General features: G+C 34.1%; 3 protein-coding genes across 3 annotated transcripts; all 3 read right to left on the bottom strand.

The window, feature by feature from the left end:
• Positions 1–1,227: 1,227 nt before the first annotated feature.
• Positions 1,228–2,559, bottom strand: LOC120777382. The gene is made up of 4 exons (XM_040108673.1): positions 2,283–2,559; positions 2,087–2,224; positions 1,863–2,019; positions 1,228–1,792 (listed from the first exon to the last, which is right to left on the bottom strand). Exons 2-4 carry the CDS (start codon positions 2,214–2,216, stop codon positions 1,297–1,299), a joined length of 783 nt encoding a protein of 260 aa, XP_039964607.1. The 5' UTR covers positions 2,217–2,224; positions 2,283–2,559; the 3' UTR covers positions 1,228–1,296.
• A 783-nt stretch (positions 2,560–3,342) lies between these two features.
• Positions 3,343–5,561, bottom strand: LOC120777379 (protein cycle). Its single transcript, XM_040108670.1, has 5 exons — positions 5,005–5,561; positions 4,773–4,906; positions 4,399–4,713; positions 3,914–4,340; positions 3,343–3,850 (listed from the first exon to the last, which is right to left on the bottom strand). The coding sequence occupies exons 1-5, from the start codon at positions 5,070–5,072 to the stop codon at positions 3,589–3,591; spliced, it is 1,206 nt and encodes a 401-aa protein (XP_039964604.1). The 5' UTR covers positions 5,073–5,561; the 3' UTR covers positions 3,343–3,588.
• A 1,477-nt stretch (positions 5,562–7,038) lies between these two features.
• Positions 7,039–8,929, bottom strand: LOC120777380 (acidic fibroblast growth factor intracellular-binding protein). The gene is made up of 8 exons (XM_040108671.1): positions 8,753–8,929; positions 8,494–8,692; positions 8,321–8,440; positions 8,153–8,260; positions 7,818–8,051; positions 7,687–7,755; positions 7,434–7,619; positions 7,039–7,364 (listed from the first exon to the last, which is right to left on the bottom strand). Exons 1-8 carry the CDS (start codon positions 8,835–8,837, stop codon positions 7,286–7,288), a joined length of 1,080 nt encoding a protein of 359 aa, XP_039964605.1. The 5' UTR covers positions 8,838–8,929; the 3' UTR covers positions 7,039–7,285.
• Positions 8,930–12,523: the final 3,594 nt, after the last annotated feature.

Genomic DNA, 12,523 nt, shown 5'->3' with positions numbered 1-12,523 from the left:
TTTGGGCAAGCTTTTCCTATAGCTCTGGGATCTGGGTTCACAAAGTGACTAATAATTTCGTGTACAAAGCACTAACCGCATAAGTAGAATGTCATGCTCGATTTGGATGACATATGTATGTATGTATTCAGTCTACAACACTGTGAAATCCGAACTTGCGCTTTCCTTCAATTTTAAAACATTTCATTTACATAAAATATTATATTCCCCGCATTGCTTGACTGTTCAAACTTCGACTTCGAAGTGAAGCGAATATATGTACATACATATATACGTATGTAGGTTAAATCAGAATGAAGGCTTTGACTTTAAGCGCTTTTCTCTGACATTACATATTACATGTGTTGTTATTTTCTTCTCAAACGATTCGGTAAACTGAACCTAGATACAAATTTCTAAAATTTAATAAGATCCAATCGAAACACTAGTGATAGTATTAAGAGATATTCTACCGTAAATATTCTAAAAACTCGATATTTTTATTTATTCTCAAAGCTTAACCTTTCAAAAATATATTCTGGAGAGGATTAGTCAAAATTTTAATTATTCCCGGAGACTTAGCTACTTTACTGACACGAAAACTAAACAAGCTTTTCGCGAAGCAACTCGTTTCAAAAAGTTTGTCGTGGTTTCTCAAGTGGTTCTACTTAACTCATTTACTTGACATGTGTTAAGAGTTTTCTCCATATTCTAATGTATAGTTCGTATGCCTCTATGCACTTATGATCAGACATGTAAAAAAAATAGTCGTTTTAATTTTGCATCCGCAATTTAGTAAAATGTTTTAGTGCGAAAGCAGCACTTTCTAGATAAAGAATCTTTTTTCTTTTGTGTTCCAAAACATTTGAGGGGTTGCAATCATTGCAGACTTAGCACGAAATTTTATTGTTTTTTTTTCAATTCGAAATTTCTAAATTTACACTTTTACTATCTAATATATTTTAACCATTAAAAAGAAAAAAAATTATAGTGTAGAATTCAGACATGGCAATGATATAATAAATGATCTATGGTGATAGAAGTTGAAACACAGCTAGATACTAAACAATGTCCACAGAACACGTTCGCCGTGAGGGATAAACTCAAGGTTTATGTTTAATCGCACGCAATTTAGAATAAAATTTCATTAATTTTTCTTAAAATTTATTATTTTTAATACTTTTTATTTATGCTGTGTTTTTCTTATTTTCATTTTCTTATGGTAAATGTATACTTATGTATCTATGTATGTACGATTATACTAATATTTAAACTAAAAATAATTATTCCTAACAGAAGTACATTTTTAAAAATGTATTAAGAATTAAATACATGGTTTAAAACTTCCATTTTTAACTTCTCCTGCACTTCTTCTGGTTTCTTCTGCAGAAGTTCGTCTAACATCGCTAAAAACGCTTTATTTTTGGACTCCTTTTTAGCAGAGAACATCGCCTCAAGAGTCCCACAAAGATGATTGAAACTTGCATGTGTATTATTCTTACTTTCCTGCACTTGCGCTGGTTTCTTTTGCAGAAGTTCGTCCAACATGACTAAAAATGCCTTATTTTTGGGCTTCTGCTTAGCAGATTGACTGCAAGGTTCGTGCGCCTCTTCGCCCAAACGTCGACGTTTCGGCGTTTTTTTGGAATTAGGTGTCTCGAAGCTGCTTTGGCTATCATTTGGATCACCTTTGTCCTGTTGCAATTCTATCCATTCGCAATCGGTTGTTCGACATGAGTCGCTCTGAGTTGTTGCAGGTGAATAACTGGAGATTGGCTGATCATCGATGCTCGATTGTCTTTTTGATTTCATTCTACAAATAAGAGTTAAATATCGCTAACATATGAAACGTTGAATCACAAATATATGTATGTGTTACTTACTTTCTAGGATTTACGTGCTTTGTTAAAAAACTCAATAACTCAAAGTAGCACCACTCATTCTTCTCTTTCGTTGCAAACTCCGGTTTCGATTGCTGCGACACCACCTCTCGCACAAATCTGTCGCGTAGCGACTTCCAGCGCTGTTTACACTGTTCCACTATTGGAGGAAGGAAATACTTAGGAAATAATCGTTATACTGGTCCTTCAAAATAACAAATACCAACCTGAGGCTCCCGTTGAAATCGCTGCTGCCACCCATGCTTCCTCCTTCAAATATTGGTTACGAAAGTCTGTTGAGCTTCTATCGAATAGGCACGGATGCCTTTTAACGGCTTTAATCAATTTCACCTCCATTATTTTCTCTGAAAATTATTGAACTATATTGCACATCATAACTATTTTTAGTGTATTTTTATTTACCTTCAAAAATCGTAAAAGCAACTTTCGCTTCGCTTTGCTTCACATTTTTGTTAGGCCAGAAAAATTCGCTGTACACATAAAAAAATTCGAGGCGAAGCAAAGCGAAGCGAAGCAAAATGTTGAGCTCCGAAAATCGGCTGTTACTATTTTTAATATAAATTTTTCTATATCTGTTATGGCCGTGTAAATTTACTGTATCTTTTGAGATAAAAATAATAAAATATTAAATGCCAGAGAAGCGCTTACTCTGACCTACCCTATGTTTGCTTCAATGCGGTGTCAAAATTTAAACCGTATTAATAGGCTTGTTTTTCAATTGCTAAATATCACTAGTTAGCTAAGTTTTTGCCGGAAGTGTTTTTTAACCCGAAAAATAGTAGAAGATAGCACCAGTTAAGGGCGTAAATAACTGAGAGAGCTGCTAATTTTTGCTACGATTGTTAAAGAGCATTTTGACGCCCGGAACACATAGAGCGCGACAGACTGCAAGCGACAACTGTCAAATTTTAAAATACACACGTTGTTATAATCACAGTTATGTAGTTGTGCAGCTGCCTCAATAACATGTCCTAAGAACTATGTTAGAGCTGTGAATAATTTTACATTTTACATATTAGTGGCATCACCACTCTACCTCATCTCTCTATCTTCCATTCTACTGTCAACTCTACTGTCGTCGTACTGTCGTTGGCAAATATAGGAGGATATTGAAGTTAGCGAGAACGACAACTGTCGGCCTGTAGTCGTGCAGCTGTCAAAATAACAGTGTCCGTAAGAACGTGTGTATTTTAATTTTTGACAGATGTAGTTTGCAGTCTGTCTCACTCTATGCGTGCCGCACTTAAGTAAAGCGAATCTCTTTGATTCAAATGTCAATTTTTACAGCGTTACCACTGTAAAAAAAAAGTTTTGCGATTTGTAGGGTTTTTTTTTCGACGAAACCATTATTTCATTAGGTGCTTCATGAATGAGGTTCATCGCAACTAATTACCTTCTCTCCTTAAACAACCGTTAAAACTGTAATAATAACAAAAGAAGTTTGTCCTTTTATACACAAAAATATGTGTATTAATGAATATGTATTTATGAATCTCCTTAAAAACATTTGCTATTCTTTCCGTATGTAATATTATATCTACATAAATTTATGAAAACAAATGCGACTAACACAAATTAAAGTATGTATATTGAGTGATCAAAAAAAATGCACATGCATACATACTCGGCACACGCTTGCTTGAGTGCACTCGAGTGTACTTATTTGAATGTAAGTATGTAAGTATGTAAAAATCTGATGACCGCGAATTCAAAGGAAAACGGTATTTTTCGCTATAATGTACTCAATATCAGTGGTCCATGGATTTTTGAATGCTTTCCATTCGCTTTGAAGTTGAATGAAAGTATTATCCTTGCAACGAAAGCGATATACTTGCGTTGTCACCTTCTCCGGCACCTGTATGACCATTTTATGTGACTCGGCCAAAGCGGGGATATCTTCATGATGGAAATAGTCGTAAAAGCTTGTGCCGAGCATCTCCTGCGGCAAGAAACCAATGACCAATGTCGCTCTAATGAACAATTTTGGAAAATTTGTAAAATAAATGGATGAACCGACTCATTGAAGTACATACCTTTGATCTATAAATAGGAATTTACCATCTACGGAATGTCTTGAGATGAATAGCACATGCCTTATATTGGGATGGTTGTCCAAAGATGGGGGTACATTGGATTCTAAAACATTCGGCGGTATTCTGCCAATAGCCACCAAACTGGAATGATTTGTCAGATTATCTTCACTCTCGCTATCTTGTTCTTCGTTTTTAATCGGTGTCCATGACTTCAAATAACCGGTACATTGTATAACGCGATATTTGTGGTCGACGCTCAACTTGGACTTTCGTTTCGTGGAGCTGCGAGAACTGGAGGATGTGTCGGATTCCTCTTTAATTTGGTTATTGTTGGATTTGAGTTTCATGCGACAGAAGAATGAGCGGCGCGCACCCGGACAGAGACGACATAGACTCTGTGGAATGTCGGTTTTGACGGGTAGCATAGCTGAAACACCGAAAAAATTAATAATTTATTGTAATTATAAGTGGGTGGGCTTACGTACTTTTTGCATCAATCAGCCGATCGCGCGGACAAGGATCCAAGGAAGATAACTGTTCTTTGACTTTGGCCACATCCTTCGGATGTAATATGTCAAACCAACTCTGCCCTAGCAGATCCATTTGCGAGCAATTCAACACTTGTGACACCGACTCCGAAACATATAAAATGCGTCCACGGTCACAATCCACCACAAAAAGAAACCCCTCAGATGCCTGCAGTATCAGCATTTTAAGCTCCTGATCCGATAGAAACGATGGCTTGTAATCACCACCACTGTAGGGATGCACGCGGCCCCGTATGCTGCGCAGGTGTTGCACTGTGTAACAAAAAAAAAATTGACATATTGTACTGATAGACTACTAACTTATATGCAACCTGTATATTTAAGCACGGTCAGCTTATCTAATTTGCGTGGCACCACATAGCACATCGGTATCATGGATGAGAGCTCATTTATGTAGGTGTTCATTTTGTCACGGCGCCGCTTCTCGATTTCGCTGTGGTTTTGCCTGTAAATAAATACAATAATTGGTACCCGATAAAACAAATGATAACACATATGTATATGTATTTAATTATCATAAATAAAGATTTGATTCATGCTTACTTGCGATTCTCATCCGAAGTGCGCGCTGACTTGGCATCATCGAAAGTCTCATCGTCTACCTCGTCCATTGCGGCGCTGTAAACACTAATTGTGGAGATAAAAGAACTAGAATATGTCTGTCTTGTTTGTGTTCACAATTTATTCGACTACAAGTATGTATGTATATTATTCTGATGGCACGTAGTTTTTCCGGCTTCTTTGCTTATTAAATTGAAACCACTACCATATGGTTCAATTATGCCACACACTGCGCCCACTTGTAGCGTTTCCTTGCCTTTTTGTAATCTCAGTTATTCTTACACACTTATATTCAACTGGATCAGGACAATAGTACAAGTTTTGATAAACCTTTTAAGAAATCTACATATGCGTGACTCTTTGATCTTATTGAATATTTTCACTAAAGTTTTTATTTTTTATCTCTACTGACTTATTAGTATACAATTTGCGAAAAAACTCAACACAGCATAGCCCACAGTTTCAGTCATTACGAGTAATGGAAAAATGCATTTGACAAATGGAAACGACAGCTTTGAACTTTTGCACAAGCGCAAGCGGGTGATTGATATATAGCGGAGGGTGGCAGCTAGCTGTGTCTATGCATTTGCATTGTGAATAAGTTCGTAGCCTTTCACCCCTCTGCTTTGTTTACAACCATGACAACCCATAAACTAGTAATCATTGATTTGTGCGAAAGCTCTACACTCGCTGGAATCAGCGCTTGACATGCATTAAAGGGTTTCGCACACTACTAGGTAAGTGATTGCGGAAGAGCTTTTAGAAGCGGGCAATTTAACATTCGTTAATCAACCGGTGGAGATTCCAGTAGTATTTCTAACACATTCAAAAATACAAAACTGCAGTCAAATTCAATAAAATAACTAGAAATTGTGTTGAGGTAAAAATTTTAAGTAAAATTGATTAAACTCATTTTGAATAACATAAATTAACGAATTTTTTGTACAAGTGAAAATTATAGTAAAATATCTACTTTTGTGATAATAATTTAAATTGTCTAATGAGCACACAATGCAACGATATATCAGAAACGGTATCCTATACAAGTTAGTACAGGCATCAATACAAAAAAAAACACTATTAAGGTTTAGAAAAGATAAGATAAAATAATATTAATTCGAATAATAAAATAAACAAATAATAATTAGATACATGTATGTAAATATGTTATTAAATTAATAAAAATAAAATATTTTATTTAATTAAATATCTACCTTAAATTATACAAAGAATGCAAAAGTTATTTTAATTTAAGTAAGTTAAGTTTGTTAATTCCATAAAAAATTTAGTTCTTTTATAACAATATGAGTTCAAATTTAAATATATAAAATATAACGAATTTTAATGAAATCAAGCAAAAAATATGTATAAAAAATGAAAATAAGGTAAAATGATACAACGTAAAATTAAAAAATAAGTAAATAGAAATTAAATACGTTTAAATAAATTGAAAAACTTAAAATCTAAGAAATTTTAACAAAGCACATTTAAAAATATTAATAAATTTTTTTTTAAATGAATTTATATATGTATGTATGTATGTATATTGTTCTATGTTTTTTCGCAATCTGTAAAAATAAATAAGTATTGTGCCTTATATTAAATGGGTTATATTCAAAAAAATAAATTCAATTTAATATTTAATAATTACATAAAAAATGTCGGAAAAACAATATACATATGTATGTAAATGGCTGCTAATTTTAGGTTATTCTAAATATTATATGCCTGTATGTGTATCAAAAAATTTGAATAAACCGTTAATTAAGTTACATATTGAAAGAAATTACATAGTTTTCGAAAACTGAAACTAAAATATGTTTTTAAAGTTCCAAAACTCTTTTTTTGAGAATAAATTTCACAAAATTATAAAGGTATAAGATATATTTATACAATCAGTTAAATGTTAATTTATAAATAATGAAAATAATAAAATATACTAACAAAATTGTTTTTCTTTATTTTTTGGACTATTTTTAGTCTTTAAATCAATAAGCATATAATAAAATTCCCATATTCATTAATACATTCACATGTACATTATGTTTGATTTTATTTTCAATATTAACTGTTTTTAATAAATTAAAATACAATTTTATAAATGTCATGATGCTGCGCTTAATTTTAATAAAACGGGTAAATTGCACTTTTCAGCTCAATACATACAATTTGAGCAAGCAATGGCAAACGAACTTTTTGTTTTCCTAAACACTAGAAGGACAACATATTTTAAGTAACATACAAACGCTGCGTGATATTTTCACTAAATATGAAACATGTGATCCAAACAAATACTAATGACCTGCATGTAACGATCCCACAGACAACGCGTCTCTTGATCTCTGCAAGTGATAGAAGTGATTAAATTTGTTTATATAATAATTAATGCTCTTCCCGAGCTTGTAACTCACCGCGAAATTTCTAAATCCAACACGCTTTGTGTTATGGCTGACACAAATTTATTTACTTGCTCTTTACTCCAACCATTTTGACGCCATGGTTCTATCAATTTTTCACACAAATCCAAAAACAAGTCACGCAACTCACGATTTCGATGTAAATTACAAGCTATGGTTATAAATGCACGCCAATAGGAGCTACAATGAAATATTCGTGGTAAAAATTTAAGTTTTAAACTATAAATTAATAAAAGCGAATATTTACCGGAAATTCGTATCCAGCTCGAAGTAAGCACGCTCCAACAGCACTGGCTTCAATCGCAGGCAAACAAGACTGCAAATTAAAAAATAAACTAATCAACACATTTTATAATTTGCCACCTATAAAATACTCACTGTTTAATTTCCTTCTCCTTGTCAAGCAAGCAACGCAGCTCACGCAAATCCAATAGAAATTCTTTGTCCATTTCGGTATCGTAATATTCGGGACCTGAATGTTGATAGGTATAGGTCCAGTAGATCATAATAGCTTGTGAGCAAGCAAACAAGTCGGAGAAGGCCAGGAATTGTAGCTTCTTTTTGGAAGTTTCAAAACGGAGGCAGGCAAGAAAAACAATTGAGGCATATTTTCTGAATAATAGGAGTTTGAAAACAACAAATATTTTTAAGTAATTGCGCTTTTGTCTATATATAAATATAGATATATTTAAAGTTTCTTGGCGATTACTCACTTTGCCAACTCATCGGACACGGAAAAAAGTTGTTTAATATTGTTTGTGATATTGCCTGGTAATTCCTCCACAGCTTTAAAAATACGTTTTACATTGTCAAATTGTCGTCTGCAATTAAAAATATGATATCAATACATAAAACTCTTCGCAGCGAAATATGCAACAAACCTGCATGACTTCAATTTGACGCATGTCTTTTCCGACACTTCATCCAGATCTTTCCTATAACGACTTGACAATTTTTTGCCTAGAATTTCACGTGCCACTAAGTCATCGATGGAGTAATACCTGAAATCGTTGCACAATTAATTAAAAAATATATTGCTAAAATTATTGCCTACTTTTCAATGATAAAATCACGCGTTTGTGGCTCCAACTGAAAACACGATTGTTCCAGCAATTTAGTTGGTGCATGCAGCAGACGCTCTATCAGGGAGTAGGTGCGATAATGGTCGAGCACTTCGGAGGCGATAAGATCAATTGGTGCGCCAAAACTGCTGCCGAATCCTTTCTGTTTCAAGTAGCAGACGGCCTCGCTCGCTAAAATGGGAACACAAGGGAATGCGATCACTTATACGAGTCATTTCTTTGAATACTTACATGAAAAGCCCTCTATCCATAATTGGTATATTTCTGGGTCCACTAATGTATAGTTGGATATGAATACATCCACGTCCGCCAGCATTCTTTAACACAAATTAAAATGCAAAAAATGCAATAATTGAAATACTGCTGCTCTTATCAATTGAAAAATTTTTGGCACTTGTTTCTTCTCTTTTGTTGACAGCTGTTTGCCATGTTTTGTTTTGTTCAACATTTTCTTTGTTCGCGCACCAGAGTTGCTTAAGTACATTATACTTAGTTTTTTGGTATTTTTCATTGAGGAATTTTGGTGGTGCGTTATTGTTCGTTATTTAAAAAAGATATTTTAACACCCGTTTTTAAAAGACGTTGAGTTGTTTGTAAAAGAAGAAAAATAGGTTATAAAATATCAACTTTATTAAAAACTAGAAGTGAATTTACCAAACGATATTGGTCGTACTGCGAAGGTTATATTCTGTGGCGAATACCTGTAAACCATTAGTACTACTTACCGATTCAAACCGAGTTAGAGACTGAAATTACAACCTTTAACCGGATAAAACTCGGGACAATGCCGGTAACATTATTTTGTTATGGGATTTGATATACGTGAAGCCTGATCTGCTTCGATTGTTAGACGCATATGTAGTAATTTTTGTTCAAGAACCCTGAAAAGTGATAACAGGTTCTTCCAGTGATACAAATTAGGGTGTCGCTTGCTGGATTCGGAAGCGTCTCCCGATTCCTACAATGCCCACACAATTTTCAACATATGATTGTCCGAACTTCGGAATCATCTAAATTTTAACAAATAATAAACGCTATGTCGCCTCCCTGTAGATGTTAATTCAGCACCAATTTAAGGCGACAAGTTTGGCCAGAGACTACAATGACCCTTGCGTTTTATTTGTTATTAGAGTAAACTGCTACCTATCCAGACCAGACCCTGACTTACTCAACATATGTATGTAAGTCCTTTGTGTACTAGAGTCGCGGGACCACCAACTTCCATTAACCCGGCTCAACAATTTTTGCTTATTATTTACTTCGTCATACTGGTTTTAACGGGATCAAAATGGCACTTGGACCTCACTCACCCCTCCGATTATTCAAAATATATCTCATTCACAAATCGGAAAAATCCACTGAAATTCAGTCAGAGCTTTTAGGATTTTATTACACCACTTTACAACACTATATACCACACTACAAACGGAAAACGGTTTGCGCGCGCAGGAAGCTTTTACTACACAAGCGCAAATAAAGAAAAAAAAAGCAGCAACAACAAATGTAAACAAAGTGAAAACTTATGAATGAAATTGGCATTGCAACGACGCCGCTTCGGGCGAATTCAACACACACCGCACCAACGAAGTGAGCACTGGTGGGTTGGGGACTTTGTTGTTGGCGCTATTTACATGCCTTGGTATTCGCTAGTTTTGCCGGCAATAAAGCGCGCCAAAGCATGCCAAGCGTCGGCATCGGAAATGTGCGTGTAGTGGTGGTGGTGAGCCGTGAGGGTGGGCCCCCGCGGGTGGCACATGCCGACGCACATCCAATGCAACAACGCAGTCCACATACGCACCGTCGGCCGTGTGTTGGGTGCCGATGAGCAGGTCGAAATGATATGCCGACACATACAAATATACGTAAGCCACGAACTGACTATCAAACGGGCTTCAGTGTGTGCTTTGGCTGGCTAAATGCTTGTTGGACCCGCATTGCTCGGTGTCGCCGCTTTCAGTTGCGTTTTGTCGTTCGTCGATAGTGGTTGTGTGTTCTTTAATTGGAGTTTTTCGGTGATTTTAGTGTCGTGTTGTCTGGTACGTGCCGCCGCGACAGTGTTAACGGTTAAAAGTGTAATGAAAACAAGTAAAACCGAAAACAAAAAATGCAAATTTGTTGTTGCTAATAAAAGTGAAATGTATTAAGCAACATTAAAAGGCGAATATGTAATTTTTATAATATGTATGTATGTTTGCAATAAATAAATTAATGCAAAAATGCAGCGAAGCGCCTTTAACTCCAACACACACACATACCTATACAAGTATATGAAGTGCATAAATGAAATGGAATTTAAATAATGTTTGTTTCTTTGCATTTGACTTTTATGAAATATTTGTTGTTGTTATGTGCCATTGTGTTGTTTTAGGTTTGCACTTTGCAAAAACAATACAAAAAATTACAAAAACAAAAGTAAATTAAACAAGTTGCTGCAATTTTGTTTCGAGCTCTTAAGTGTGTGTGCGCGTTTGTTGTTGTTGTACTTTTTTGTGTGCCTTGCAAATTTTCTTGCATTTTTCAAGCGCGTTCAACAGGTGCTTTGCCAGCCAGCAAGACAAGGCCATTAATTTTTTTTGTTGCTTTTGCGTTCTTTGTTTGTTTTAGTTCTATTAAATTGTTGTTTATAATTTTGTGCTACCACCATTTCGGCCTGTTTGCTTTTGTTCTTGTTTGCACAATTTCTGACTGCATTTGCTTTTGTTGACAAGTTGCGGAGCGGAAAAAAACTTTGCTTGAAAAAGTGCAAACACACCACACGTACTTATGTACAAGTCTATAAATTTTTATAAGAGTATCGCAAAATTATTCTTGTTTGCCTGTTCCTCGAAACAAATTATTATTTTTTTGATATCACAGGCAAGTGCAACGATCAACGATCAGACACAGTAAAATTAAAGAAAAAAATATTTGTAAAAAATATAAAATAAAAAAAATATAAATACATATGTATGTATATACTTATGTATATTTCAGCATAGCCAAATATATAATGCATACTTATACATTTTTGCTCTAAAAAACAAGCAAAAATTTAAAATGTTTTCATTTTTTTTTCATTATATTCACTCACACTTTTTTGTTATTTCTTTTTCTCAAAATTTTTGAATTTCATGCCCGTTTCTACATTTACATATTTTTGCGAGAGAAATAGAAACGAAACAATATTTTGCATAATTCTTTAATATAATGATGCACTTTAATTCTGAAATGGCAAATTGGCAATAGCAATAACCATTAACAATAAAAACAATAATTTAAGGAATTAAGTGCTTACACGTTTATACAAATATTTCGAATAACGTCATACAAGTTTAATTTTTTTTAACAAAAATTCAAAATTTTTAGCTAATTTTAAGCTCAGTTCACACTTATAACTCTATTTACTCAGGTACGCTTTCTTCTAATTATTTATGGTTGGTATTATAATCAAATAATTTGTTATGAAATCTCTTTAGAGAACTTTCCTTTCCACCCTAGTTTTCAAACACTTTCTATGAAGTGATACCTTGGTTAAGACACCCTTAATCAAAGATAGCAAAAAATTATTATTCTAGATATCGATGACGATACACCGGTCTTTTAACTTTTCAATACCATTTTTGTAAAACACTCTTCCTTTGAAATATGCCACGAACTCGTTTATTGCCTCTTCATTGTTTGTTAATTTCAATACAGAAAGTGATCTTTTGTAACATATTGTTGGGATAAGAAAATGACGTTGAATTGTGGGTTAAATTGTGTGCATTATTTGACGATATGAGTTCCATTGACTCTTACGACTTTTGAGAGATATGCCTTATGGCAAATAGATCTTGAATTTTTCATTAGTGACTATATTTTTTTCCTCTTGAATTCACTACTTGTTTGCGCGCTTTTTGTTTGAGTTATGCGCACTTTCCAAGGTCTGTCGCAAAAGAAACAGGAGTGTTAAAAAAACAACAAAAAATTTATATTTTTCAAAAGTTATATTTTTTTATTCAAAGCAGTTTCCTTGTGCTTCAA

The sequence above is a fragment of the Bactrocera tryoni genome, chromosome 5, assembly GCF_016617805.1.
Source record: "Bactrocera tryoni isolate S06 chromosome 5, CSIRO_BtryS06_freeze2, whole genome shotgun sequence".
NCBI lineage: Eukaryota > Metazoa > Arthropoda > Insecta > Diptera > Tephritidae > Bactrocera > Bactrocera tryoni.
Note: the sequence above shows the minus strand (reverse complement) of the source record. Positions and strands in the feature narration are given on the sequence as shown.

Excerpts from the sequence above, each read along its gene's own strand:
- LOC120777382 (XM_040108673.1), bottom strand. The coding sequence starts at position 2,216 with ATGGAGGTGAAATTGATTAAAGCCGTTAAAAGGCATCCGTGCCTATTC. Across the intron at positions 2,020-2,086 it reads GATTTCAACGGGAGCCTCAG|TGGAACAGTGTAAACAGCGC; the intron begins GTTGGTATTTGT and ends TTCCTCCAATAG. Across the intron at positions 1,793-1,862 it reads AAGCACGTAAATCCTAGAAA|AATGAAATCAAAAAGACAAT; the intron begins GTAAGTAACACA and ends TCTTATTTGTAG.
- LOC120777379 (XM_040108670.1), bottom strand. The coding sequence starts at position 5,072 with ATGGACGAGGTAGACGATGAGACTTTCGATGATGCCAAGTCAGCGCGC. Across the intron at positions 4,907-5,004 it reads ACTTCGGATGAGAATCGCAA|GCAAAACCACAGCGAAATCG; the intron begins GTAAGCATGAAT and ends ATTTATTTACAG. Across the intron at positions 4,341-4,398 it reads TCGGCTGATTGATGCAAAAA|CTATGCTACCCGTCAAAACC; the intron begins GTACGTAAGCCC and ends TCGGTGTTTCAG.
- LOC120777380 (XM_040108671.1), bottom strand. The coding sequence starts at position 8,837 with ATGCTGGCGGACGTGGATGTATTCATATCCAACTATACATTAGTGGAC. Across the intron at positions 8,261-8,320 it reads GTCAAATTGAAGTCATGCAG|ACGACAATTTGACAATGTAA; the intron begins GTTTGTTGCATA and ends TTTTAATTGCAG. Across the intron at positions 7,620-7,686 it reads GAGCTGGATACGAATTTCCG|CTCCTATTGGCGTGCATTTA; the intron begins GTAAATATTCGC and ends ATTTCATTGTAG.